Source organism: Sceloporus occidentalis, unplaced genomic scaffold, assembly GCF_023333645.1.
Source record: "Sceloporus occidentalis isolate IW3139 unplaced genomic scaffold, rSceOcc1.0.p SCAF_17, whole genome shotgun sequence".
In the NCBI taxonomy this organism is placed as follows: Eukaryota; Metazoa; Chordata; class Lepidosauria; order Squamata; family Phrynosomatidae; genus Sceloporus; species Sceloporus occidentalis.
The window spans coordinates 88,422-114,805 of NW_028316997.1; the positions used below are offsets into that span (position 1 = coordinate 88,422).

Sequence of the window (26,384 nt, forward strand, 5' to 3'; positions counted from 1 at the left end):
TACACCCAGCACTTTGCACCCAGCCCTGGCACTTTGCGCCCAGCACTTTGCACCCACCCCTGGCACTTTGCACCCAGCACTTTGCACCCAGCACTCAGTACTTTGCCCCAGCCCTGGCACTTTGCACCCAGCACTTTGCACCCAGCCCTGGCACTTTGCACCCAGCCCTGGCACTTTGCACCCAGCACTTTGCCCCTGCACCCAGTCTCCAACTCTGCCCTGCACCCAGCCCTGCCCCCACATTCTGCCCTGCACCCACACTCACACCCTGCCCTGCACCCACACTCACACCCTGCCCCCACACTCACACCCTGCATCCCCACCCCCACTCTGCCCTGCACCCAGTCTCCTGCCCTGCCCCCACACTCACACCCTGCCCTGCATCCCCACCCCCACTCTGCCCTGCACCCACACTCACACCCTGCCCTGCATCCCCTGAAACCCCCTCCCCACCCCCGAAGCGAACCGCTCTGTGCGAATGGAGCCACTCGCACAGAGCGATTCGCACAGACATGAAGAATACGTGACGCGTTCCGGAGGTAAGTAACTAAAAGAAGGCGGAGACTGCAGAAGCGGGGAACGCTCGCGGAGGTAAGTAAACAACGAATCGATCACTCGATTTATCGATTTTTTGTTTCAGCCCTATAAATATATATAATACACCATATGATGCATTATGTAATCTATTATTTTTAGGAGTTATTTAGTGCATAGAAAGTGGAACATGGCACACTTTTCATTGATAACCCATTGTAAAGAGAGAGGCAAACTCTCAGTACACTATCTGCCCTGACTGACAACCATTTCCTGGTAAAGTGAAGTCATGCTTCACATTGGTACACCAAAACTACATTTCTGAATATTATGTAATTTGTGTATTTTAGGAAATAAAACATGTGATATTTGAATCCATTGTAATGGTACCTTTTAGAAAGGATGCAGAGTTAGCAGGGTGATTTTATGCCATATTTTCAGAAATAATACTGAAGTGGAGGAGATATCTGACATGCATCTTTCTTGGGCTGGAAACAATTGTCAAAGATAAGTTTATCCCACGTAGTTTAATAACGGTACCTTGTACTTTGAAATTAAAAAAAAGAGATGCAGATCAATAATGAATTTTGTTTTGGGGGGGAATATGACCTAGTTGTGTTTTTTGTGAAGCATATTTTGAAATCTAAGATGGTCGTCCATTTTGTATTCTTATAGAATGTCCGTATTCTATTGCTGTATATGAGAGAGTCTCAGACCGGTGATTACAAACAATATGACATCCATGGTGTTAACGGTGCAACATTTGGGCAAACAATGTACATGAAGCAACAAACTTCATGCATCTAGCAAAGAAAACATTGAGTAGTTTGATTTGGTAAACAGTGAATATATTTCTGACAATTTTGCCATTAAAATTATAATATAATTCAAATATAATATAACAAATATAACCCATGTTACTCCAAGTTACCTCCAAAGGTAAATGTTACTGCCAAGTAGGAAGAGACTATGTATAATAAATACATTGACTTCACAATTTCTTCTATTTAATATGGTTATATATATATATATATATATATATATATATAAAACCATATAATAGAAGTTGTATATATATATATATATTAAACATATATACATATTAAACATATATATATGTTTAATATGGTGCAATATAAAGCATAAAGCAGTATATATTTAGTGATGTCACTGTAACTGAAACCAGTACATTTTGAAAACCACCAACTTTATGTCCAGAGAGACCTAATACACTTTTTTAACATATGTTTAATGTTAATTAGCAGCATGTTGTGGATTAAAAAGACATTTTGAGAATTATAAACCTCTAAAACCAATAAAACAAAAAAAAAGAATGTATGCAATGAAAACATGTGAACAATTATTTGGAATATTCTGTTTTATATTATATGTAATCCAGACTATAAATCAGTGTTTCAAAAATTGTAGGTTATATGACTTCCAAAATAATTTAGTGACTGGCATTCTGGCAATTGTTTTTCTAAACATCCGAGAATGTTTTGTAATAATAAATGTCACACATACTGTTTGTTCAGAGTGACACCCAGGGAATGTCTGGCCTGTGACACGGCTTTACCTTTACATGCAAGGCCCCCGAACCTGCCCCCACATCACCTGTAGGACTGATCTTTGAGGACAACCAAGAATACACTCAGGTGCAAATAATAAATAGGACTCAACATCTGTAAACACCTGTAACTCCGCACCGCCTGACACTGACAATGGGGCGATACTGCCAACAGGTATCTGCGCCCCAATAGCTATTCGCAAGTCTGCATTATGGATTTGGGGATCATATGAATTTGTAAACAGCATGTTATCATCACATTGAGTCCCAGCCTCACAAGTACATGTAACATATCAGTTTAGGTAATGTGTGCACCATACATGTAACATATCAGTTTAGGTAATGTGTGCATTGTATATGTAATATATGTATCATACATTGAATATATGGGTATAGGTAGTGTGTACATCATACATGAAATATATGGGTATAGGTAATGTATGCACAGTACATGTAACATATACATATAATGTGTGCATGGTACATGTAACATATAGGTAATGCGTGCATGGTACATGTAACATATGTGTATAGGTAATGAGTGTATGGTACATGTAATCTATGTGTATAGGTAATGTGTGCATTGCACATGTAACATATACATATAGGTAATGTGTGCATGTGTAAGGGTCCAGCTGTGGCGGCAGCCTGTCTTCCGGGGAGTGAATGATATGATTGCAGACCGGTACAGATGTCGGTGTGAGACTGCAGTGTGTGTCCTCACGTCCCCCCGGCATCCCAGTCACCCCGTCCACGCGGGAGCGGTCCCCGGAACCCGTCCATACACTTACCTGTGATTTCCCAGAGGAGGCAGCCCGCCAGCAGCGCCCGTATAAACGCACCCATTTCCCACCTAGCTGCAGCAAGCCATTGCTTCTCTCCGGCAAGCTAGATAAGAGGAGCTAAGGCTAGGAAGGAAATGCGCCTTCACGGAGGGAAAAAGTCAGTGACGAGCACTTCCTTCTATTCAATTGTTTGGGGAGACTTTACTCCGCGCAGCACGAGTCTTCAGCATTGATTTCATATTTTCTGCTGTGTGTGTGTGTGTGTCCGGGACCCGCCACCGGCACGTCCCCCGGGCAGCGCGAGGCAGACTGCACCGAGTCACGGTGCAGCCACCTGGCCTTCCTCACAGGCGCCCTACCGTTCTCACACGGTAAACATCTGCAGCTGGGTAACGGAGGGATGCGAGCAAAAAAATGAGTTACTTATCCGTGCATATTTGGTTACCATCATGTGAACTTGGTGGAGAAGGGACCATAACAGGATGAAGTTCATTTTGGTCTAAAATGATAAACTTTCATTAATGTATGCATTACACATTCTATAGACGCAATCTGCATTATAAAGCCCACAGACACAGCATCATGACAGCAGTAATAGGGGGTAGAATCATTTTTAATCAAGTGTACTTTATTGGCAATACATATCAACAGGTTTACATGAGAAATTCAATAATCCCTTTGTACATATAACATTTTTTCGCCAATAAAAAACCAATTCACTGGACATCAAGATCCTACAAAGGAATAGTAAACCTATCTTATGGCAGGTAAACATTTTTCTATAATCATTTCGAGAGCTCCCTGCCACTAGGACATTCAAACAGGTCAAGTACACAAAGTCATAAATTAATCTTTAGTAAAAGACAATAAGATTTTTTGTTTTTTTCTCCTTTTTTTTGAGTATATGCTATAAACATATATGATAACACAGAATGTACAAATACACTGTATTTAGATCTGGGGGGAAAAGGAAGTATTACACCATATAGTATATATAGTAGAGATGCATTTCCACAAATTAAAGGGCTTTGTGCTTTGTAGCTACTTAGATATTTCTACAAAAAATAAAATCACAAATTGGTTATAGAGCAAGACCACATTTTCATACAAAATATTGACCGCTTGTTTAAACGTCTTAAAAAAAAATGTTCTTTTTTTCTTCTTATAAACCAAATGAAAACTACCACTTGCAACACTAGCAGCAAATATCTGATGTGGTTAGGGAATTGGATCACCACATTGACCGTAATAGCACTTGACAGGTACAGAGTGACAGCTGACAGTCCATTTACGAGACACAGTTTGCAAACATTTTTAATACACTGAATAATCTTTAGAAATCCACTGTTAGACTGTATCAGTATTACATACATTCTTGGTGATAAATAATTCTATTTGAGAAATACATCCCCTTTCGGGATACATGAGTAAAACCCATATACAACTACTGTATACCAAAGAAGAACCTCTCCTTCTGTGCAGAAGCTTACAGCTCAGTTACATTCAATGACATAATATTGTCCTCCCTGTTGAGCTGGGCTCTCCATCAAGCCTAAAACAGGTTGTCTTCATACATCCTTCCTAGCAGTCTTCTTCACTCCTTCATGAAACTGCTGGTTGGTAATCGAATTACCTTAAAAAGAGATCAATTTTATTTGTCGTCGGTTCCTCACTGGACGCTTTGTGTGGACAGTCGGCTTTCATAAAGGCTGAGGGCATGGTGCACAAACTGATATTGCTCACTCGTTTGGACCATTCCTCCCCTGTTTTAAGAAAAAGGCAAGAATTACTTTGTGAAAATTAAATACATAAGAAAGTTCTAAAGTAGATCTGGTAATAGCCTATATATGTTAGGGATGTCACTGACATCTAAACAAATATCTGCTTTGAATCCTTCCTCTCTCTGGTTATCAACTATTGTTTAATTGTAAGTTAAAACAAATCTATCGAATTTTATATAATCATTTTTGACTTATACAGAGGTAAATTGCCAATAACTGCCTGTTCTCTGCTCTCAGTAGAATTCTGCAGAACTACTGATTCCTTTTGTTAACTGAGTTATATTTAGACATTTTTGTTCAGTTACAATACTCAAATTGTTCACACCCTCCGTGACCATGAGTTCACACATACACTGGACAGCATTTCCTGCCATTTCCCTAGCAGGCTGCAATGTATCCTGTGTTATAAGTGGTCAAAGGACACATCTCTTCGTTGTCAGTCTAGTTTTCAGCAATAAATCCATGTATATAACACTGCAGTAACCTTTCCCAAAAGAGAAATACACCACTCTTTGTAAATTAAAAATAAGGCTAAGAAAGAAAAATAACCGAATCCATTGTAAGGGATGAAAGCAATAGAATCAAGTATTAACTCACAAATATTCACAATGTCCATGTTCAGCAAGATCGAGTTTAATAATAAGCTACTAATAATGTCATTGTCTTTTGGTCAACAATGACATTCTTACATAGACAGAAAACAGTTCAACCTATCCAAAAAAATCCTTCATCACAATCATCCAGAAGGCTTTATGACTCAATGGGTCAACAACTTGCTTAATCAATGGTATAACTACTGTTCAAAAGTTTGGGGTCACTTAGCTGTTTTACTGGAAAACAAGGACATTTCTAGCTGAGCTAACATAATTGCAAAAGGGTTTTACAATAATCAGTTAGCCTTTTAAACTTCATCTTGGATTAGCGAACACAACGTGCCATTGGAACACAGGAGTGATGATTGATGATAGATGGTGATAGATGATAGACTGTTGACAAGCAACGACATGACAATACTTTTTTTTCAAAATTATTGATTTCAGTTTCCCAGCTCTGTGTAATTTTTACTTAAACTCACCTGTCCATCCTCAGCCGGCAGACAATTTTTAACACATCTACAACATCCTCGTCTTTCAACTGACAGCAACCAATAGATGTAGCGATGAAGCAACCAGTTCTACCGATCCCCGCACTATAATAAGAACAAGCAGATGTTTAGGATCAATTTGTTCAGCTTAAAGTAGCAGATTAATATATCAATAAATGCGGAAAATGAAGTTTCTTCACAGACTATAATCATAGTGTTTCGACAGCCCACTGCCAATCCAGGCTTTAATTTGGAAGGCATTATAAGCTATAGTAAAAAAAGGGCTGTCCTCAAATATTATATGTATTTATTATTGTCTGGGGTTTTAAAGTGTTATAGCAGGCCTAGGCATACCTTAGGGGTCCACTGCAGATCCCCTTTGGGCCTGTTCCACAATTGTCATTGCTTTTGGAAATTGCCGACAAATACAGATCAACTAACTTTTTTTTACACATTTTAACTCTCTTGGATGAAGAGCGGTTTTCTTCTAACCTCTAATTTAAGCATCACAAATTGTGAGCAGCAACTTTGCTTTGGGGTAAACCATTCAAGTGAACGGCCAACGCTTGACTTGACTTAGAGCCCAGCTGATATAAGGACACTTTCATTATCTTGCATAGATAGTAAACATTTGTGACTAATTAAGCTCGGTAAATCTGTGATGCAAGCCTTGCAATAATGAATCAAGCATCACTTTACATTGAAACACAGGGTTAGTTTCCGCTGAGACAGGAACAATGAAGCAACCGCCTCTCCTCAAAAACTGGGATATGACTACCCTTTGTCATCAGTCAACAACTTAGTTAATAGCTTGGTTATGCTATTCTGCCTTTGTACTATTTTTTGTCCTTGAATGTTTCAAATAATATTAATGTCAAAACCAATACTAGATAGACAGAGTTAATAGACAATGCTTTAAACCCGGTCAAGTGTGCATTAATACCTTGAAATATTCTATGGTATCCTACTGTTAAGAAACGATTCAAAAGGTAGCTAAGAAGGTTATCACAGTACCTGCAGTGTACGGCCACTGGACCCCTGCCTGGAAATGCTTTTCTGTCTTCCTCAACATCTATCATTAGTTGAAGAAGAGGCTGTGCGCTGTCTGGAGTCTTGTGATCAGGCCAGGAGGTGTACCAGTAATGCTTCACAATTCGTGACTGGCTTCCTTGCTGACAAAAAGACATAGAAACATAATCAGACTATCTTTCTGTAGCAGAAGCAAATCATAGATACTGAAAGATTAGATTTTTTACAGTTCCATCTAATCCTGGTTAAATCCATATGCAATAACAGTCTGTGGTTGCATCCCAGCCAAATAGTTAGTAAGCCCCATTTTCATAATGTTTCTTCTATATATTCCACGTTTCTTTAAATTTAAGCCCATTCTTATGGTACACTAACCTACTTTTTTTTTTAGGGTTTTTTTTTCTCTATGACCCACTACAGTAACATCACATATACTCCCTCATATATGTTTGCTTACTGAAGAATACAGCTAACTTCTATCCTACAGGGCAAGGCCAGCCTAGTAACACAGTGGTGCTTCAATCACATAAGGAAGACAATAATTTTTTACTTATTCATATTTCAATGGCTCATTATAATACCAGTTATGGTGCTATGCTGTTGTGCAGTACAGTGCTCAGTACAGTGTAAACAGAGTGAGAGCCCTGGCACAACTCATTGGCAAAGAGTTTGTTCCCCAGTACTTATTCTCCACCTCAAGTTTGAAGAACCCTGCCCAACCCTATTTAGCAGGAGTACATGACACAATACTGATTGAGGCACAAATACATATATGCCCTTCTAGCTCCTGAGGTGCGACATTGATTACTAAGTGAAAGCCATTAAACTCAGTAAGGAACTAAACATTCACTGTTTTTCACTTCTGCTACACTGGTATATTGGGCCCCCCAAGAGCAGGTGGGCTAGGAGGCAATGCTTGGACTGGTCCACTTGCGGAGGCTGGAACACAGCAGGGTCATGTAATGCAAACTTACGTGACCTTGCGGTAAAAGTGCGAAGCAAGCAGCTAGAAACATGAATTAAGGGACAAGGTTAAGGGGGTATGAGAGTGAGAAAGAGAGTAAGAGTGTTAAGGAGTGAGGAAGGGATTATGTATGTACATTATATATGAGTATATATTCATAAAGTGCTGTCGTCTTCTAATAAACAAAGAATTAGACATAAGCATAAAAGGGGGGTACTATACACACAAAAAAGACTTGTTTAACATCTTGAAGTCAAAAACAATTCTCTCATAGAAATTACCTTCAGAGTGAGAATCCGAACGGTATAGTATTCACATTTGTTTACACTTTTAACAAGGACTTCAACATTTCCATAGATTCCTCTCTTTTCTGGCCAGTAGAGAACACATTTCTGAGGGGAAAAAGAAGACTGAATGATGTATGCATTTTATCACATTACATAGTTTTGCAGAACAGTGAGTGGCTATATACAGTGCAGCATGTATAGCTTGGAAAGGAAAATAAAGAGGATGGATATGACAGAAACATTTTATTACATAAATGGATTTAAGTGCAAGTGGAAAGTATATTTCAAAGGAAGAGACAAGCTAGGGCAAGAAGCCATACTCTGAATTTAACGGCTTAGATGAGTTGTCAACAAGTTTTACTTTATTGGAAGACCGATAGAAAATTGGAGAACCCGTCTAACAGAAGTGGTAGAGCTAAATGTACACTCCAACCATCATATGAACTCCCTAAGCACTTGCCTCTTTTCCCATCTTCCAGCTCTCTTGCTTTCTAAATTCAGCCAAACACATGTCTTACTAGTAAGCATGCGCACTATACTTGGAGTGATTTCCAGCTATTTACTGGCTGCTTCAAGCAGAAGGGATCCTAAAAGTGTGCCTTCATATGCATTTTTCCTTATAAGGCTATTGTTAATATAAGACCAAGGACCAAATAAGGTCTGAGATTTTTGTAGCTGGAAAAAATAGGCAGAGTAAAAGAGCCAAGTAGCCAAATTTTAATGAGTATTTGATACGTTACAAGAAAAAGCATGTATTGTTATGAGGTACAGCCAGTACCAGCATATAGGGCCTAGGCAAGCGGGGGGGGGGGGGGCTCAGCCTCCCTGATTTGTCACAGGCACCCTCATTGGCCCTCTCTGTCCTCTACCTGGAACTGGGCCCCTGCAGCCCACTACCCCTGTCTAAGCCCTTGTGGGCCTTAGGGCCTAGATGACCCTTTTCAAGGGATTGGAGTCTGGTGGGCTCTTTCTGAACGTTGGTGGGAGGAGCATGGGGCAGATGATAGGAGGTACATGGAGCAGTGTGGTTGGGATGATGGGAGGTGGATGATAGGAGGCATAGGGAGAAGTGTGGTTGGAGGAGCATGGGGTGAATGATGGGAGGTGGGTGACAGGTAGCATAGGGAGAAGTGTGGTTAGAGAAGCATGGGGTGAATGATGGGAGGTGGGAGACAGGTGGCGCATAGTGCAGTGTGGTCCTAGGAGCATAGGGTGAGTGATGGGAGGTGGGTAATAGGAGGCGCGTGGGAGCAGTGTGGTTGGGGAAGCATGAGGTGATTGATGAGAGATGGGTGATATAAGGCACGTGGATCAGTGTGGTTGAAGGAGCATGCGGTAAGTGATGGGAGGTTGGCGATAGGAGTCGCGTGAAGTAGTGTGGTTGAAAGAACATGAGGTACGTGATGGGATGTGGATGATAGGCGATGAGTGGAGCAGTGTGGGCGGGGGAGCATGTTGTAGGTCAAGGCGGACTTCTGATGGTGGCCTTGATTATACTAAAGATTCCAAAAGAAAATATAAATACCTGTACATTACTACAACTCAATACACCATAAAGACAAAGGTAAAGTGCTCTTGAGGGAGCTGTAGAAAGGGTGCTAACAATTATAACACCAATTCTGTGTGCACCCCACTGCTCCAGCATCATATCTATTAATAGTTTAAGGAATACACCAGACAATATAGATCAAAAGGCATTTATGTGATACCCCATTAAATATATACCTTAAATAAACAGACAGATTATAATGGATAATTATATCCTAGTTATCTGTTCTACAAATATATGACAGTACAACAAGAACAAATATCTAAATGGCACATTGAACATGTTCACAACAGTCTAGCTCTATAGAACAACAAAAGTACCTATGTTTTCTCCAGAGAATGACAAGCTACTTAAATGTAAAGTATAACGTGTGTAGATAATACAGTATAAAACATAACTGAAAATATAGTTATAGTAATGGGTACATAGATGGCACAGAAAACAATGACAGGTGGTTCCGATCTATATGTATAGAACAGTATACTCCTGTGTATTTGGAGAAATCTTACATTTAGATAAAAGCTCTAAACAATAATATTTTTGCAATCGTACTATTATTTTTGAATAGGATAATCACCGGTAAACCACCATCCTTATTCCATCAATCACTGATACCATTTTCACTTATACATGTGCACACCAAGTTTATAGTACATTTCTTATAATATATTTAAAAGATGAAGAATGCGTATTAATATGTTCTTCCATGGGACAGAGCATAACATACTTTCTGCTTTGTATGGTGCTCTTGTCAGTTCACTGTACTGTATTATACCAAACTGAGATCCACTTAACTAAATTCCCCCACCAAAATAATCTATTTAATAAACTATTAATAAACTACTGTTTGTTAATACAGATCATTGAGGTTTAAAGATAAAGATCCTAAAAATGATAACGCTCAACTTAAATCTTAGGCACTTAGGTACTTTAGATGAGTATGCCCAACATAGTGTATTTTAGACACTATAGGTTCATGAGAATCTGTCATTATAGAGAAAGTATGATCCCTATCTATCTACCATTACATAGGAACATATCAAACACATGCACTGCTGCTAGGTTGAAATTGTTATGTATGTTAATATTGTATACTCAACTGACCTGTTCAGCTTTCACAATTATCAAGAGGATCTTGTAAGCTTCCAAAGCTCTAGCATCGACTCAGTGTGTCTCTACACTACAAACTCTCTTATTAGATGATTAGGAATAAGTATTTAAAAGTTCAGCTGCCACCCACTGTAAAAACATTCACATTGTCACATTATCAGATCTCAGGGCCTCACTCCTCCCTGCGAGGCTAAGGAAAATTATAAACAAGGGAGAACAAAGGTCTAAAAATACAGTTGCACCCTGATCATTCCCAGCCCTTTCAATGAATGCCGTAAGCTGCTTTGATTGAAATATTTTTGCAGGCAAATAGAAAAATATGTTGAAAATTGGAATACAATTTATGTATAACTGAGGATTTTTCATTTGTCTTGTTGGTATAGCGGAAAACAGCTAGAGAACTTGGTAAAGAAAACATAGAAGCGTTTGGTTTATTCAGAGAAAGTCATGGCCTCAACTCACTATTCACTATCTAGCGCTACGTAAATTGTTGGCGCTATATAAATAAAAGATGATAATAATAATAATAATGAAGGGCCCGCACATGGCTGCCAGTGTATAATGGAAAATGTATAGTTCTATGGGTGTATTATACACTAGCAGCCAAGCTCTCCTTGCAGTAGAAGCTCATTGGGAATGGGCCTTCATAACATACACTGAAGTCAATGCTTTAAAACCACAGCTCTTCCTTTCGTGTCTTCAGTTTGGTGCTATGTTAAAAAGACAGAATATGGCATACTAATTTAGTCCGTAAACAAGCTCTCTTCCCTTTTTCATGACATTTACCTTTGTTGGGACATATTTTCCGCCGGGAAGGCTGGGCCGAATTGTGTTTAGTTATATTTGGAGACAATTTAATAAACAGCTTACACCTTACCAAGGAAGCTCTTCATATCTACTTTTAGGCAAGCTGTGGATGACATTACATAATATAATGGTAAAAATACCAAAACAAACAGATCAGCTGTAAATGTATTAATAAAAATTATTTATACAAGTGTGTAGGTTTTTCTAATGTATTGATGGGGAAGGGGAGCTTTGCCATGTGATTGATAACCCGTCACATCACCATGAACAATCCCTACATGCAATCTTGGTGCAATATAATTCAACCATCGCTGACATCTATTATAATGACATAACATTATGAAAAATTGTGATGTCATAAAAAAGGGCAACGGGATTCACTGTACTGTTATTAAAAACTCTTTGAGTTAATTCACCCATCTAACTCAAAACAACATGCTTTAAGGTCATCAGCAATATAGTTTTTGCCTTTTTGGAGAACATCCCTTTAAACTGTACAAGCATGATAGAATGTACTTGAAATGGCAGGGCATAGATGAAACAGGATTGCACAGCATATGTTAGTGAAAAGAAGAAGAATAGACAACAGGCTGGTGTTGGTAACCCAAGATTTTGTGGACTGCACATCTAAACTATAAAGTATTTCAAATATCCAGAGGAAGAAAGGTGGTCACATAAGACAATAGAGTGGTATACTAAGGATGCTGACAGTTTAGTTATCTTTGTAGAGATTGAATGGTTGATCTCAGCACAGGAAACTAAAATATGAGAAAATAGATTAGATTAAATTAGAATAATCTTGCATTTTATTATGGCTCATAGTGAACTACTAGGAACCAGACTGAAAGTGCTGAGATATTTTTAGGCAAATATCCAGCTTGTGCTGATTAAAAACATACTTTATATGCTACAGAGCTGCTAAATCAGCAACTAGACTCAGTATATATAATATATATAATTAACACTGCAGGATGGCTGCATTCATAGCAAACAAAAAAAGCTTTATTAGCATTGTAATTCTACCAAGGCACGTAAATAATATATAGCCTTTCAAATGGCACAGTACGATTGTCATTCTGCCTACATTATTATTTTGCCTTTAGATTATCTAAATGAAATAGGAATGACAATCTTCATTATAACTATAAGATTGTATGAACATTATTTTTATGAGTTTCATATTTTACACTATGATTTTTTAATGAAAAGTCTATTTATTAAGGTTTTTGGAGACATAATGCAGAAGTTTCGACATACTTTGTCCGACTTTTAGATTCTTTTATTGGCTGTCTGTCATTGAGGTAGCCAATCATAAACGTAGCTGGGAAATTCCCAGGGCATGCTACCTGGAGCTCTTCTGTGGGTGTGACTGGCTTTCCCCAGATAGCACTAAAAGGTTTGAGAAGTGAATGGGATGGAGAGTGGGCTTTGCTAAATGGTGTTCCAATGCCTCAAAGAAAGAGAAAAATGATTCGGACACCTGGCAAAGCATCACTTCACCCAGAGACTCTGGCCCAAACACAGAGAGGTCACAGGTATTAACATTGGCATGCTCATAGGGATACAGGAATATTTTGCAAAGGGAGGCAAAGCCAAGTCTTTCCCCCATACTTTCATACATACTTTCATTTCAAACAGTTGTCTCCCTAATTTAATTTTACACTTATTATAATTATTATCTTTTATTTATATAGTGCCAACAATGTACGCAGCCCTTCAACATTCAAGGGGTATGACAAGACTAGACTTGACAGACTGAGACAAACCGAAACATTAGGTGTGGGGGACCATGCTCGCAAGCTTACAATCTCGAGGGAATGGGGTGACAAACATAAGGAACAGAGAAAGGTGAGGGGTAGTGTGGGGGTTGCATATTGAGCCTTAGCCCATGGGAAGAACGTGAAGATCGTGTAGGAGAGTATTTGCTTATGACAGCAGAAATGTATGCCGAAGCAGTGTTATGGAGGGCCTTATATGTTAGTACAAGGATTTTAAATTTAATTGTTAAGTTTATAGGGAACCAGTGGGGGAGCGGTGTGCAAGGAAGATAAGCCTAGCAGCAGCATGAGAGAGCAGAGACAGTGGAATGCCAACCAGAAGAGTGTTGTTCTTTAATTCTTTCTGTCTCATTTTCCTCCTCCTCTGCCTGCTTCTACTAAAGCACGCAGCACACTCATGTATGCTGCCAGCACATTCACTGTAGGGCACAAAGGCCATGTCAGCTCGATGAGTGTTCAACTCTGTACTTATGAGCTAACCGTCAGTCATTTTCAAAAGTCCTCTTCTTGCCTCTTTCCTGGAAGTTGGAGCATCTTTCCCTATCTCAATACTGTATAGTAGAAACAATCTTTGCAACCCTTTGGAAAAGTTTTAAATCTGTTCTTGGGCTAAGTGTCATGTCTGCCCACACTTCTCTATATAAATTACCCCCCCCCCCGAAGAGCTCCTTAACACATGCCATTCTTGCAGAATGTATTAATACTTCTAAAGTGCTAAGGACATCTGTTATTTTTAAATTTATAAAAATATACACAAATACATCACATTATTTGCAAGTTGATCCCATTTCTAGCATGATGCTGGCTAAAACCACCCAAAATAAACATATTACATATTTTAAAAGAATTGTGTGCTTTACGTTCCTCCTTACAAGTAGTCATTGCCAAGCAGAAAATGAGACAGCACAGCAATGAAACACATGCTTTTCTCCACATGAGAAGAAGGCGCATACCTAAAAGTAATAGTCATAAGGTCAATGTTTGAGTATTCTAACCTTACCTCATTTTTTTCTTTTAGTTTGGTAATCATAACAATAACAGGACTATCTTCTTGCCAGATCATCTGCCAGAAATCATTCACTGTGTTAATCATTGGCCCTTGAGTAGCAATGAATGCCCTTGGAGCACCACCATAACCCTGCAATATCAAAGGTATATGATAACATATTACTGCAAGTATTTGGCATCACCATACCACAGGTCTGTGGCCAGACACACATACAATACAATAAAAAAATAGCCATATCCACCCTTACCTTGACAAAGTTAGCATTTATATACGTGCCCAGTGAATCCTTCATAATCTTTGGTTTCAAGCACACTCGACTTGCTGGATCTGATTACAAAATTAAAAAAAAGTTTAATTCTGTAGATATTTGTTAGTTATCCACAAAGTGTATTTTCTCTCAATCTCTGACAAAAAATAATATCTAGTTGCAGACAATTTAATTGGAATTTTTTTCTTAGTTGCACGGGATAAGTCTCATGCTGGCCTACAAGAAGACATCATAGTTTTAATTTGGTGCATGAGTTGGGGAGTGAGTGTGTCAACAAATACATTTTACAGCCACACTGCATGGTAATAAGAGTGCCCAGGCTCACATACAGTCCTGTTATACCCTGTAGGGAATATTGTTTATTAAGATCTACATGTATACAGTGCTACGGAATTTGATGGCACTATATAAAAAAATAAATAATAATAAATACGAACTTGAATATGACCCAGTTATTGGTGTATTGTATAATCAATCCCTTTCAAAAGATTCCAGTTACTGTAGCATTATAAATTCCCACTTTGTTTGCCAACTTGACAAAATATATTCAGGAACAACTTTTTCACAAATGTGAAACAAGACATTTTTTTTTTTGATCAAGGGAATTGATGTGCAGTTAGAAGGAAATAAGTATGTCAGTTCCACACCCAGATCACTATACTGGTGGAGCATGAATCACGATTTGGCATGAGAACACACTATATACATTGCTCGATATCTCAAATGAGGTTATCAAGTAACGTGCCCTACAGCAACATTCCTCCGGATGTTATCATAAACACGATGAGTGATTGTGGTACTAACAGAGGTTACCACTTCAGCTAAACATCTTTAAGTGCTCTGCAAACTCTTGAAAAGGTATATAAGTCATTAGCTTGGCCAATACATAAATATAATGTGTCCCTGGATACAATGTAAGTGTCTGACTGTCTTTCAGGAAAAGTATCCACAGACATTAGGAATGCATGCAACATATCCTCTCCTAGCCAATAAAACACTAGTCTGCTACACAGGTTAACATACCTGCTGATACCATAGACACAACTGTTCTATTAAGATATATTATATGTCACATGCAGAACACATGGCAATTTCCCAACTCTGATTTATTAATTTTATTAATCCTGTTGTTGGACGTTTTTTCTTATCTGAAAAGGGTCACCGGCATTGGGAACCTAGGTAGTCTTTACTTCCAGACATTGGGAGTTTAAGCATTAACGATAGTGATTTTATAATTATGTTATCAATGTATATGTTCCGAATGACACGAATGCAGGAAAACTCTCATTAGTCTAAGTTACAATAAATTTCTTAATCATTCAAGGCTTCTTAGTTTGAAGGTAAACATTCATTTCCTCCCATAATATAATGCTTAGGAATTTGATAACTCATGACTTTTGCCAAGCAAGCAAACTTGCAAAGGAAGACCATCAAGTCAAGTGTCATGTAACAAGTACACTGGTTTCCCATAATTATCTAGAAAAGAAACATTTTATAGTCTCAAAATGTGGTGTTACGCACTCTGTTAAAAAACTATACAAGACACCTTAGACATGCTCTATGGAACAACACAAGAGTTGCCACTATGACAAATTTGGAATAAAAAATAAAAAGATGTAATGTAACAAAGTTTTACTTTACTGAGATGGTGCTAACAGTCTGATATCCTCCCAGCAGGAGTCATAGAGGCTAATAAATGGAGGGTATTTAAACATGGATGTGATAGGAATATGGCTATCCTGAAACTAAGACAAAACCAAGGATGGATTAAGGTTTGAGTCTTTTCATGAAGAAAAATGGGCATACTGGTTGGGCTGGATGTTTCTTACCTGCCATCAAATTCTATGTTACATATTAATGTATAATATAGAGGACCTTAAAATTTACCTCCTGTCTTATTTTGATGAATGAAGAAGGCAACTGCACTTTTTTTGCTGACATCATAACATTGTTTTAGGGAGAAAAGATCTTACAGCAACATCTAAACTCACTGAACTGTAAACTAAAATGCACAAAAAATGTAATTGTCAAATGTGTTGCCCTTCCTGTTTTTCTCTTTGTCAATAGCTCTATTACCTCCCTCATTATATAACTTTCTCTTTTTTTGGTTTCTCATTCTCTAGAAAGCTTATGATTTCTTATCTCTCACATAAGAGTGAGGCGGAGGGAGAATGTATGAAAAAAACATAATATGTCTGAACCTTTTACTCTTAAGTAAATTAACATTGTAGAAATGATGAGCAGCCATTAAAACACTTTGTGCTCTTAAACTTTAGGAATTATGTATAAAGTTTAAAAAGTGGTCTTACCACCTTGGGAACCAGTGGAATGGTCATTATGATCTGACTGGTTCCATTTAAGCTAAATGTATTTAATCACATACACAGAAATGTAATTGGAAATGTCCACCTCAGTTGTAATACCTGTGTTTCAAAATTCAATAAAAAAATAGTTTATATGTAAAAAATAGCAAATTTATGCTGTCCCTGTCGATCAGGGTTACCCCTTCCAATACTATTAAACGCTAAGCCTTATGCTTGGAATGGAACCAGTGTTCACTCCCCCTGTATAGAGCCACCCTCTCCAGTCAACAACAGTTCAATGGGCTGCCTGTCTGGCCACACAGCCATTTACCACCCCACACTAGTGTTACTGATTTCTGAATGAAAACAGCACACTGGAGAAACTCTAGTATGAGAGAGGATACTTTTTGTCACTAAGAAGTGACATTATTTGCAAAGGAAACTGGTTTTGAGCCTGGAAATCATAGATTGGTAATACTAACACCCATCATGGGAAATCTATTTGAATGATTGCTTAGAGATGCTATCCAGGAAGTTGTTCTTTGCAACAATATCATTAGTAGGAGTCAACATGGTTTTATGATTAATAGGTCATGTCAAGTCAGTTGCTTGTTTTTTTTATGAAACTGCAAGCCATAATGTGGACCAAGGACATACAATGGATATGATCTACCTGGATTCTGCAAAGGTTTTTGATACTGTGGGACTAGAGAAGAAAGTAATGGACTTTTGTCACGATGGACAGATACTCCAAGGCTTATTCTTGGTCTTATTCTGTTTATTTATCAATTATCTGAACCAGGGCATTGAAAGAAACATGTCAGGTAATTAATCCGAACTGAGAATCATCTTCCTGCGAGGTATTTAGGTGAAATAGGAGAGCAATAAAATTACACAGAAATGTAATATAATGCATTTAAGAAACCATGCTAATTATAAAGCCTGTATAAAGCCATATTTGTTATGATTATCATATACCATGTGGTTACAAACGATATTCAAGGTCAATACAAAGTCTTGTCTAAAGGTCCTTCACTTCACCCTAGCAATCCTAGGGTCCTAACACGTAATACTGTTATTTATATGGAAGTAAATCTATTCAAATATATTACCTACCAGTGACCAAAGGGCCTTCCATTTTATAGGTTTCTCTGGGCACCATTAATGGATTAGTTTATATATAAAGAAAATGTCAGTCCCCAATACCAACTGTTAATCACGGAGGGGGCAAAGGAGTGTGGAGTAATTAGTCTACTTGGGGTTTAGAGCCCATTTATAACCCCCACCATGGAAATACATGGATCCTAGTCTAATCTGCTATTAGGGAGGGTCAAGAATCAATCCTGTATATCCTCCCGAGCCAATCTCATGCTTGGACAACAATAAACTACCTTCAGAACACACATAATCCATCTATGCCCCTTTATCCGTCACCTGGCCATTGTGATGGGGAGGTTAAAGCCCATCTTGTACTTCTCCCCCTCCCTCCATTTCTTGCCCTATAGGATAGAGCTGTTTAAGATACAAAAAATGGCCCTACTTTGCATTCCCCACTGACTTGACTAGAAGTGTATTAGTTGAAACTCAAGGGTCACCTGTTTTAGGCTGTTGACATGGAACATTTTGATGAAAGCAGCAAATTTTTCATAATATTTCTTGTGGTTCATAAAGTTATTATTATGATTATTATTATTATCTTTTATATATATAGCGCCAACAATTTACGCAGCGCTGAATACAATACATATATTCAAGGGGTATGACAAGACGAGAATTGACGGACTAAGACAAACCGATACATTTGGTGGAGAGAGCCCTGCTTAAGGGGATGGGGTGACAAACATAAGGTACAGAGAAAGGGTGAGAGGTAGTGTGGTGGTTGTATCTATGACAAGGAGGTTCTAGCAGCTAAGATGGCGCGGCTTCTCTGAAGAAGTGAGTTTTGAGATGTTTCTTGGATGTTGGGAGGGAGGGTGAATGCTGAAGGTTCCTTGGGAGTAGATTCCAGAGATATGGGGCAGCCCGAGTGAAATCTTGTAGACGGGAAAAGGAAGATGTGATAAGTGAGGAGGAGAGCCTTAGCCCATGGAAAGAACATAAGGATCGAGTATTTGCTTATGAGGGCAGAAAGTTCTGCATTCTACCACTTTTCTTATATAGGAAAACGTTTTTTGCCAGATCTGCTTTCTCACCTTTTCCGATCCTAACCAATTTAACATGTTTTTGTGAACATGGGAAATCGTGACATTGAGCACTTGTGAATGAATATGTATGGTGTGGCATATGTGGAATTTTTCAACCAACAATATGGTGACTTTTGTTTTTATGTAGTTTTCCATGAGTGTACTTTTTCACTTTAACTGTGAACTTACTTGGTAATATAGTTTTGTATCGGTTTTTGGTTCCATGACTTGGGATATCAAGTTCTTTGGGATCCACAAAATTCATTGGTATTTCCTGTTTAAGTAAGAAAAGAATAGCTGAACTTTAAATTAGAAAATTCCGCTTTGTACTAAACAAAGATAGGGTGCACCTTGCACAACTAATACATGTGCTGCAATGGTCTGTAAATCTAGACTGCAGTGGAAAAACATAACATAATAGAATACCAGCCCTTGTGGTCATTTTCAAAAAGCCATTCCCCCTGGACTATGGTTTACAATTTAATGGGCATTATTGAAACTCAGTTAGCTCAGTTAGTACATACCACTAAGTACATTCAATAATGCCTAAAAGTATGGATAATATAACAATATTTTTTGGGTTTTTCTATTCTCTACTTATTATTATTATGAATTGTTTAATACCATCACTCTAGCATATACAATGTTCTCTTATTCACTGTTGATTCAGGTTTTGTGTTTACTTTGGGTTGTGTATCTACTTAACTATATAATTCATATGTTTATTTTACATCTAATCTTTTACTGTACTGCCACTGGTTCTGTCAATATCAGATTCCCCAATGATAACATTAGCTTTGTGTCAAAGCCCACACAAAAGATTACCACTCTATTTACCATCATATAAGATTACTTTAAGATTACTACTCTCAATTAATCCAATACATTTAATGCTCTATACTGAAATTATGGTTAGCATATTAAAAATTACAATAATTAGAAAAATAAGCATTTACAAATAATATTAACTTTATAAAGTAACAATTAGCTAAATTAGATATCTAATAATCTGTTTTAGGAGTTGTGCCATTGAGTTAAAAAGAATGTGTCCCTTAGTAATCAATTGTTACTTTAAAAATAAGCTTGGTTCATATAACAGTGCAATGAGAAGGTGAAATATAGCTAAACATTATGGAATGTACCTATTTTACTTTGTTATTTAACAGTACAATAAAAAGGTCACATACTTTAGTATTTAGTATTGCATATGTAAATTGAATTCTGCAGAAACCACAAACACAAATAAAACATAAGTACAAATATACTTTGTGATTAATGGTACCATGAACTCGGTGTGAAGCAGATGGGAACTTTGAACCACATCACGCAGCTGCTGCCTCGTCAGGACTCGACTAGCTGACTGTAGGTATTCATTGGCTACTGTCTCCCGAGGTGTCTGTATGATGTTGAAAGGCTCAACAATTCCTAATGTGCTCATATCTAGGGTAAGTGACACATTGGAACCTCTCCTAAAAATAAGAGTAATATTTGCATTAATTGAGGAAAGTATTTTGCTACTTAATTGAGAAGTTTTGCTATGTTTTTAGTTTAGCCTGTGAACAGGGGCTAAGGGTAGTTTTCACTCTACCAAAAGGAAAAAGTTATCTTTTGGAGGCATTTTAGGTCTCTGAGCATAACAAAAACTGTACTACTGCATTACTCCATACTTTGTCAAAGATGATGTAGATCTTAAAGATAGTAGATATGTATAAGTTTACATGAACTGCCCTACTGACAATAGAAATATTAAAAAGTTATGGTGGCACAATAAGGAACAAATTAATTATATATTAAATGTATTGCTCTTGCGCCACAAATTATTAGTCCTATAAAACCATTGATCCAACCGGTTGACAGTAAAGTGTTATCCAGAACAAAGCATGTTATAAAGATAGCATCAATTAAGTATATGTTTTGTTTCTAGCATTAGAACAAAGTATAAGTTGAAGTGTCAAATCCCAACCTCTCTCTGAATGAATCTATCTATTTCTCTTGAGTAAGTGCTCATACACTTTTATAATAATAAACAAAAGCAAAAACACCTCCACGTGATAAATATGAAAAAGTAAATACCCTAATAAGGTTAGCAGCTCCCAAAAACAACACTCCTCATAAAGTGTACAACGGCAAATATATCAAGGAATGGGGCGCATAAACATGTGAAAAGAAAAGAACAAAACACAATAGTGTAATATGTCCAAATTATAAATATGGGTGATAACAACGTAATGCACTCACAAAGGTAGTAAGTAAAAGAGGCCCATCAAATGAGAAAAATTCTTCTGAGTATCTGGAAAGCAAATGAAGAAAACCACAAATGGTGCAGTATAATGAAACTATATTTAATAAAAAGAGAGCTTATATAACTCACAAAAGGGTTGGCATAACCGAAATGTTATGCAAAATAGCAGAGTAAAAATATATATGTATTCAAGCAGGCAAATGATCATTTGCCTGCTTGAATACATATATATTTTTCTCTCCTGAAGAAGCCAACGGAGTTTGGCGAAACGCGTTGAGATTGAGCCTTTATTGTATTTGGACTTCTTCTGATCTGCTGGACGTTTTTACTCTGCTATTTTGCATAACATTTCGGTTATGCCAACCCTTTTGTGAGTTATATAAGCTCTCTTTTTATTAAATATAGTTTCATTATACTGCACCATTTGTGGTTTTCTTCATTTGCTTTCCAGATACTCAGAAGAATTTTTCTCATTTGATGGGCCTCTTTTACTTACTACCTTTGTGAGTGCATTACGTTGTTATCACCCATATTTATAATTTGGACATATTACACTATTGTGTTTTGTTCTTTTCTTTTCACATGTTTATGCGCCCCATTCCTTGATATATTTACTTTTATAATAAATCAACCTACTCATCCATTCACAAAGAAGATAAATAAGAACATCATAAAATTTGTGGTGTATACAGGTCAAGCTATGGCACGTGAGAACATTTAAAAAATGGCCTGAAAGTGACATGTATTTTCCGAATGTTTATGCAATGCTTTAATTTCTTTAAATACTCAAGCCAATGTTTATTCAGCTCACTCTAAATATGAAACGCCCAGGGAGCCAAACTTCTCTATTTAGGTCCGCTTTGATGGACTAGAACATTATGGAGTACATTTTCTGCCTGGTCAAAGTCAATGCCCTTTTAGCCCTGGAATTTCAGAGAAGGGAGTAGCTTCCTCTTGATCTCAGCCGATAGTCCCTTAGCTGGGTTCTCTGGTGATTGGCCTATCGGCTAAACTACAAAAGCCAACATGTGTGCAGGTGGAAGGAAGACATTAATTAGATGGAAGAACTGTTTGCTGTGATTATGAACAAGGGAGCTAGATTTTGTCACAATGTTTTTCTCTAATGCCACTCTAATCCAAGCTACCATACAAATTAATATAACAATTAATTAATACAACAATACAATTGATTATGGTTAATTTGAATTAAAGCTCCGTATAAAAGCTCTTGCATTGATAGGCCCACATACATTGTAAAGTGCTTGATTGTATTAACATAACGGTTAAAGGGAAACTACTATTTTTGAACTATACTATATACAAATAGCGGCTGCTCTCAAGAAGTGGCCTGGATATGTTATGTTTTAAAAGTTTAGCAAAAATAAGCTGACATTTGCTTCATGGCATAATTACATACTATGCAGACAGACATGTATACTTGTAAAACAATATGGGCAATAAGTGATGTTAGGTATTATTCCTTACTATTCAAAAGTTTGGGGTCACTTAGCTGTTTTGATGGAAAACAAAGAAATTTCTAGCTGTGCTAACACAATTGCAAGAGGGTTTTTCTAATGATCAATTAGTCTTTTAAACGTTGGATTAGCAAACACAACATGCCATTGAAATAAAGGAGTGATCATCACATCCAAAATTGGATTTAGGCATCACTGATAACCAGACACAGGGTCGTTTTCAACCATCTTTAATGTAAGATTTAATGTAAAATGTGAAAAATGAACATATTGTTGGTGTGGCATATCCAAGTCAGTGCAGTTCACACAATTTTCCCTTTTATTAGTAATGTTTTTTTGTTTGTTTATTTTTTTTGTTGGCTATACTAAATTTGAGAAACAACTGCTTCGCATAACTGACTTGATACATAAAAGAGTTGCCACTCTAGGCCAGCAGATGGCGCTGCAAAGTAATAGCATGTGCTATCTGCAGAATATAAGGTGGGTGTTGGTTTCTATCTCCAAAACAGCAAAGACTGCTAAGCAAATGGATGAAACACACCAGTATAACAGACTTTTTAAAAATAAGTTTTGTGAAGAAAATAGTATTTGAAAAGTATGTCTACCTTACAAAAGCTTTTTTTTCAAACGCCGTGAAATGCTATAATATTAGTATTAGATATAATGGAACATTATATGAAGGAAACAATAAAAAAAAAAAATATATATATTAACATTATAAGTACTCTTTCGCTGTGTGTTGTTGGTAGTTAAAATACAGAGAAGAAGGTGAGCAGCCTTCCTTAATCTATATTATATATAATAATATATATATATTCTCTTTAATCCCCTGGCACGTGAAGAGTTAAAAGTTCAGGCCTTATGTCTGAGTCTGTCAGTGCATCTATTTCTCTGAGCCTAAGAAGGCTTTTCTTTTGTGCCCAATAAGTTCAGTATCATAGCTGCTTGGCCTGACTCACATTTTGCTTTATGTCAGCGTTTTACCAACCTCAGCAGTGAATTGAGGAAACAGCCTTGTCAAGTATTTCTAGACTAAGCTTGAAGCAATCAGTATCAGGGTAGGACAGGAATTACTTTGCATCCTGTGGCGGAAAGCTGACACAAGAGATGTTTTAGTTTTCCCCCTTTTAATTACACTTTCTTATGTACTGCCAACTAGTTCCTGTTTCTGCCCTCCTTGGCGAGTTATGGCACAAACTGGGGAACTCGCTTTTGAGGATTGGAAGCAAAAATACATCTCTTCCTTTAGGTTTATAATCTGATGGAAAAGGATTTTAGGGCATCCTACTTTACCCAATTATATAATTTAGGGGTGGATCACCACGTACCTCTTCCTACCACATCACTGATAGATACATTCCTAACCAGGTTTCAGTTGTCGTAGAAAGAAATTGAGCAATAATTAGAGCAAAACTCAGCCCCTGGCCCTGATCGTTTTTTTCTATTATGTACCCTTTTCTGAATTTTTACTTTCAATAGTTTTTTTTATTAATTTTCAAAGAAATAAGAAGTACAAATAACACCAATAGTAATACATGAGAGACAGTCACAGCTGTCAGTTGTGATCAAACCAAGACAGTCGCAGCCGTCATTACATTGAAAATTGAAACCATCTTGATAAGCATGTATCTCAGTTACATTGTAACGTTATAAGGTAATAAAAAACGTAAACAAGAAAACTAAATACTACATATTCCTACGAAAAAATTCTATCTAGAGGTTCAGGCAACACAAAAAAATTCTCTATGAGATGGAAACCATGGTATTCTTCATCCTATTGTATAGATATTTGAGGTTCTTTAGTATATTTAAGGATTCCAGACCTACTCTCTATGCTATCTGTAATTACAGTCATCCTCACTGGTATGGCATGTCAACTATTAAAACTATTCACTATAAAATACTTGAGCAGATATACACTTTTTAAAAAAAAAAAAAAATTCACTCAGGCATACTGTTCTGTTCCTCTTCCTTTTCTGAATTTTTAATCCCACATCATCATATTTTTTTTCCAGCATAGCAAGAGCCACGTTCTGGACAAGAACCTGCGTGCAGTGAACATCGCCTTCCCCCAACCCAGTTAAATCACCGGATCAATGTTCATACTTCAAATTGATCTCTAATTTGCTAAATTGTGATATTAAGATCTATTCAAAAGTTTGAGCCAATAGACTGGGTTGTTTCCTGCCCAGCCTCTTACACTTTTATCAGGTTGGCTTTGTTTTGGAAAGACAGCCATCTGATTATAGTCAAAAGCTCATAAATGTAATTTCTGACTCTATTAGAAGACAGAAATCATGGTTCATGGTTTCATTTAAAGCTAAAACAACATTTGACAAACTTTATTGGATTTTTTGGGAAAAGGAAAAATAGCTTTGGGTTTGCTCCTGCAATGTTTAAATCTGAAAGGGCCCTACACAGGTCAATATGACAGGGTTCCTGACGGCTCATATTCGTGTTAGGAATGGAACCAGGCAGGGTTATATGTTTTGGCATTGGAGCCCCTGGCATTGTCTACCGCATTGTCTCTGGGTTTGACTCCCCATGCAGGTACACCAATTAAATCAGGCCTAAATACAGATGATGTGATGGCTGTCCTAACCAACACCCAGGTCTCTCTCCCCGCATTAATGCATTGGTCCAAGGAATACAGTGCAGTCTCCTATTATAAGCCTAAACTCTCCAAATTCCAGATGTTAAAATGTGGTTATCTACACCATATAATCTCCGATATGGAAAAAAAAACATGAGTTTGCGTTATAAAAATATTATATGAGGTATTAAGGAGTTAAATTGTTAAATTAAAAAGTTGAATGTTCCTGGTTTGGCAAATAAAAGGATGATTCTCCCACAGCTGTTGTATTATTGTAACGTTTAACCCTTCGCTGTCTGGAATTCTTCAAACTCTATGCTGCTTATTTTCTTTGCCAACCACTAGTGGCCGCCCTTGTCACTCTGCAGGACTCAGACCTGATTGACATGTCCAGGTGTACCTTATTTCCTGGATTACACAGCCTTTATAAACCTGCCCAGCCCTTCAGTCTGGGCCTTGACATTAATGTTTCTGGACTACCTGATTTGTTCCTGTTCCTGTTCCTGTTCCTGTTCCTGTTCCTGTTCCTGTTCCTGTTCCTGTTCCTGATTTGTTCCTGTTCCTGATTTGTTCCTGTTCCTGATTTGTTCCTGTTCCTGATTTGTTCCTGTTCCTGATTTGTTCCTGTTCCTGATTTGTTCCTGTTCCTGATTTGTTCCTGTTCCTGAGTTGCGGCCAGCACCCCACAAGCGGACTCCCAAGCCAAGTGCCCTGCAAGCAGACTCCCAAGCTGAGTACCTTGTAAGTGGGCAACCTGTCGTATGCGCCCTATCTGGAGGGCTACCTGATCTGTTCCTGAGTTGCGGCCAGCACCCCACAAGTGGACTCCCAAGCCAAGTGCCCTGCAAACGGACTCCCAAGCTGAGTACCCAGCAAGTGGGCAATCTGCCGTGTGTGCCCTGCAAGTGGGCAATCTGCTGTGTGTGCCCTGCAAGTGGGCAATCTGCCGTGTGTGCTCTGCAAGTGGGCAATCTGCCGTGTGTGCCCCATCCAGAGGGCTTCCTGCCGTGTGTGCCCCATCCAGAGGGCTTCCTGC

The 26,384-nt window shown here is 37.8% G+C and overlaps 2 protein-coding genes across 2 annotated transcripts in view; both read right to left on the bottom strand.

Moving 5' to 3' along the window:
* The window catches only part of LOC149302716 (receptor-type tyrosine-protein phosphatase beta-like), a 56,186-nt gene extending 53,239 nt beyond the window's left edge, over positions 1-2,947 (bottom strand). The window contains exon 1 of the mRNA XM_089481949.1: positions 2,893-2,947. Within this exon, the coding sequence (XP_089338075.1) occupies positions 2,893-2,947 (55 nt within the window). The remainder of the gene's footprint in view (positions 1-2,892) is intronic.
* A 1,608-nt stretch (positions 2,948-4,555) lies between these two features.
* Positions 4,556-26,384, bottom strand: part of LOC149302717 (receptor-type tyrosine-protein phosphatase R-like) — a 69,270-nt gene continuing 47,441 nt past the window's right edge. Inside the window, exons 7-14 of the mRNA XM_089482061.1 lie at positions 20,321-20,507; positions 19,228-19,312; positions 14,532-14,611; positions 14,276-14,413; positions 8,026-8,136; positions 6,766-6,923; positions 5,743-5,856; positions 4,556-4,649 (exon numbers count right to left, since the gene is read on the bottom strand). Of these exons, the coding sequence (XP_089338187.1) occupies positions 4,556-4,649; positions 5,743-5,856; positions 6,766-6,923; positions 8,026-8,136; positions 14,276-14,413; positions 14,532-14,611; positions 19,228-19,312; positions 20,321-20,507 (967 nt within the window). The remainder of the gene's footprint in view (positions 4,650-5,742; positions 5,857-6,765; positions 6,924-8,025; positions 8,137-14,275; positions 14,414-14,531; positions 14,612-19,227; positions 19,313-20,320; positions 20,508-26,384) is intronic.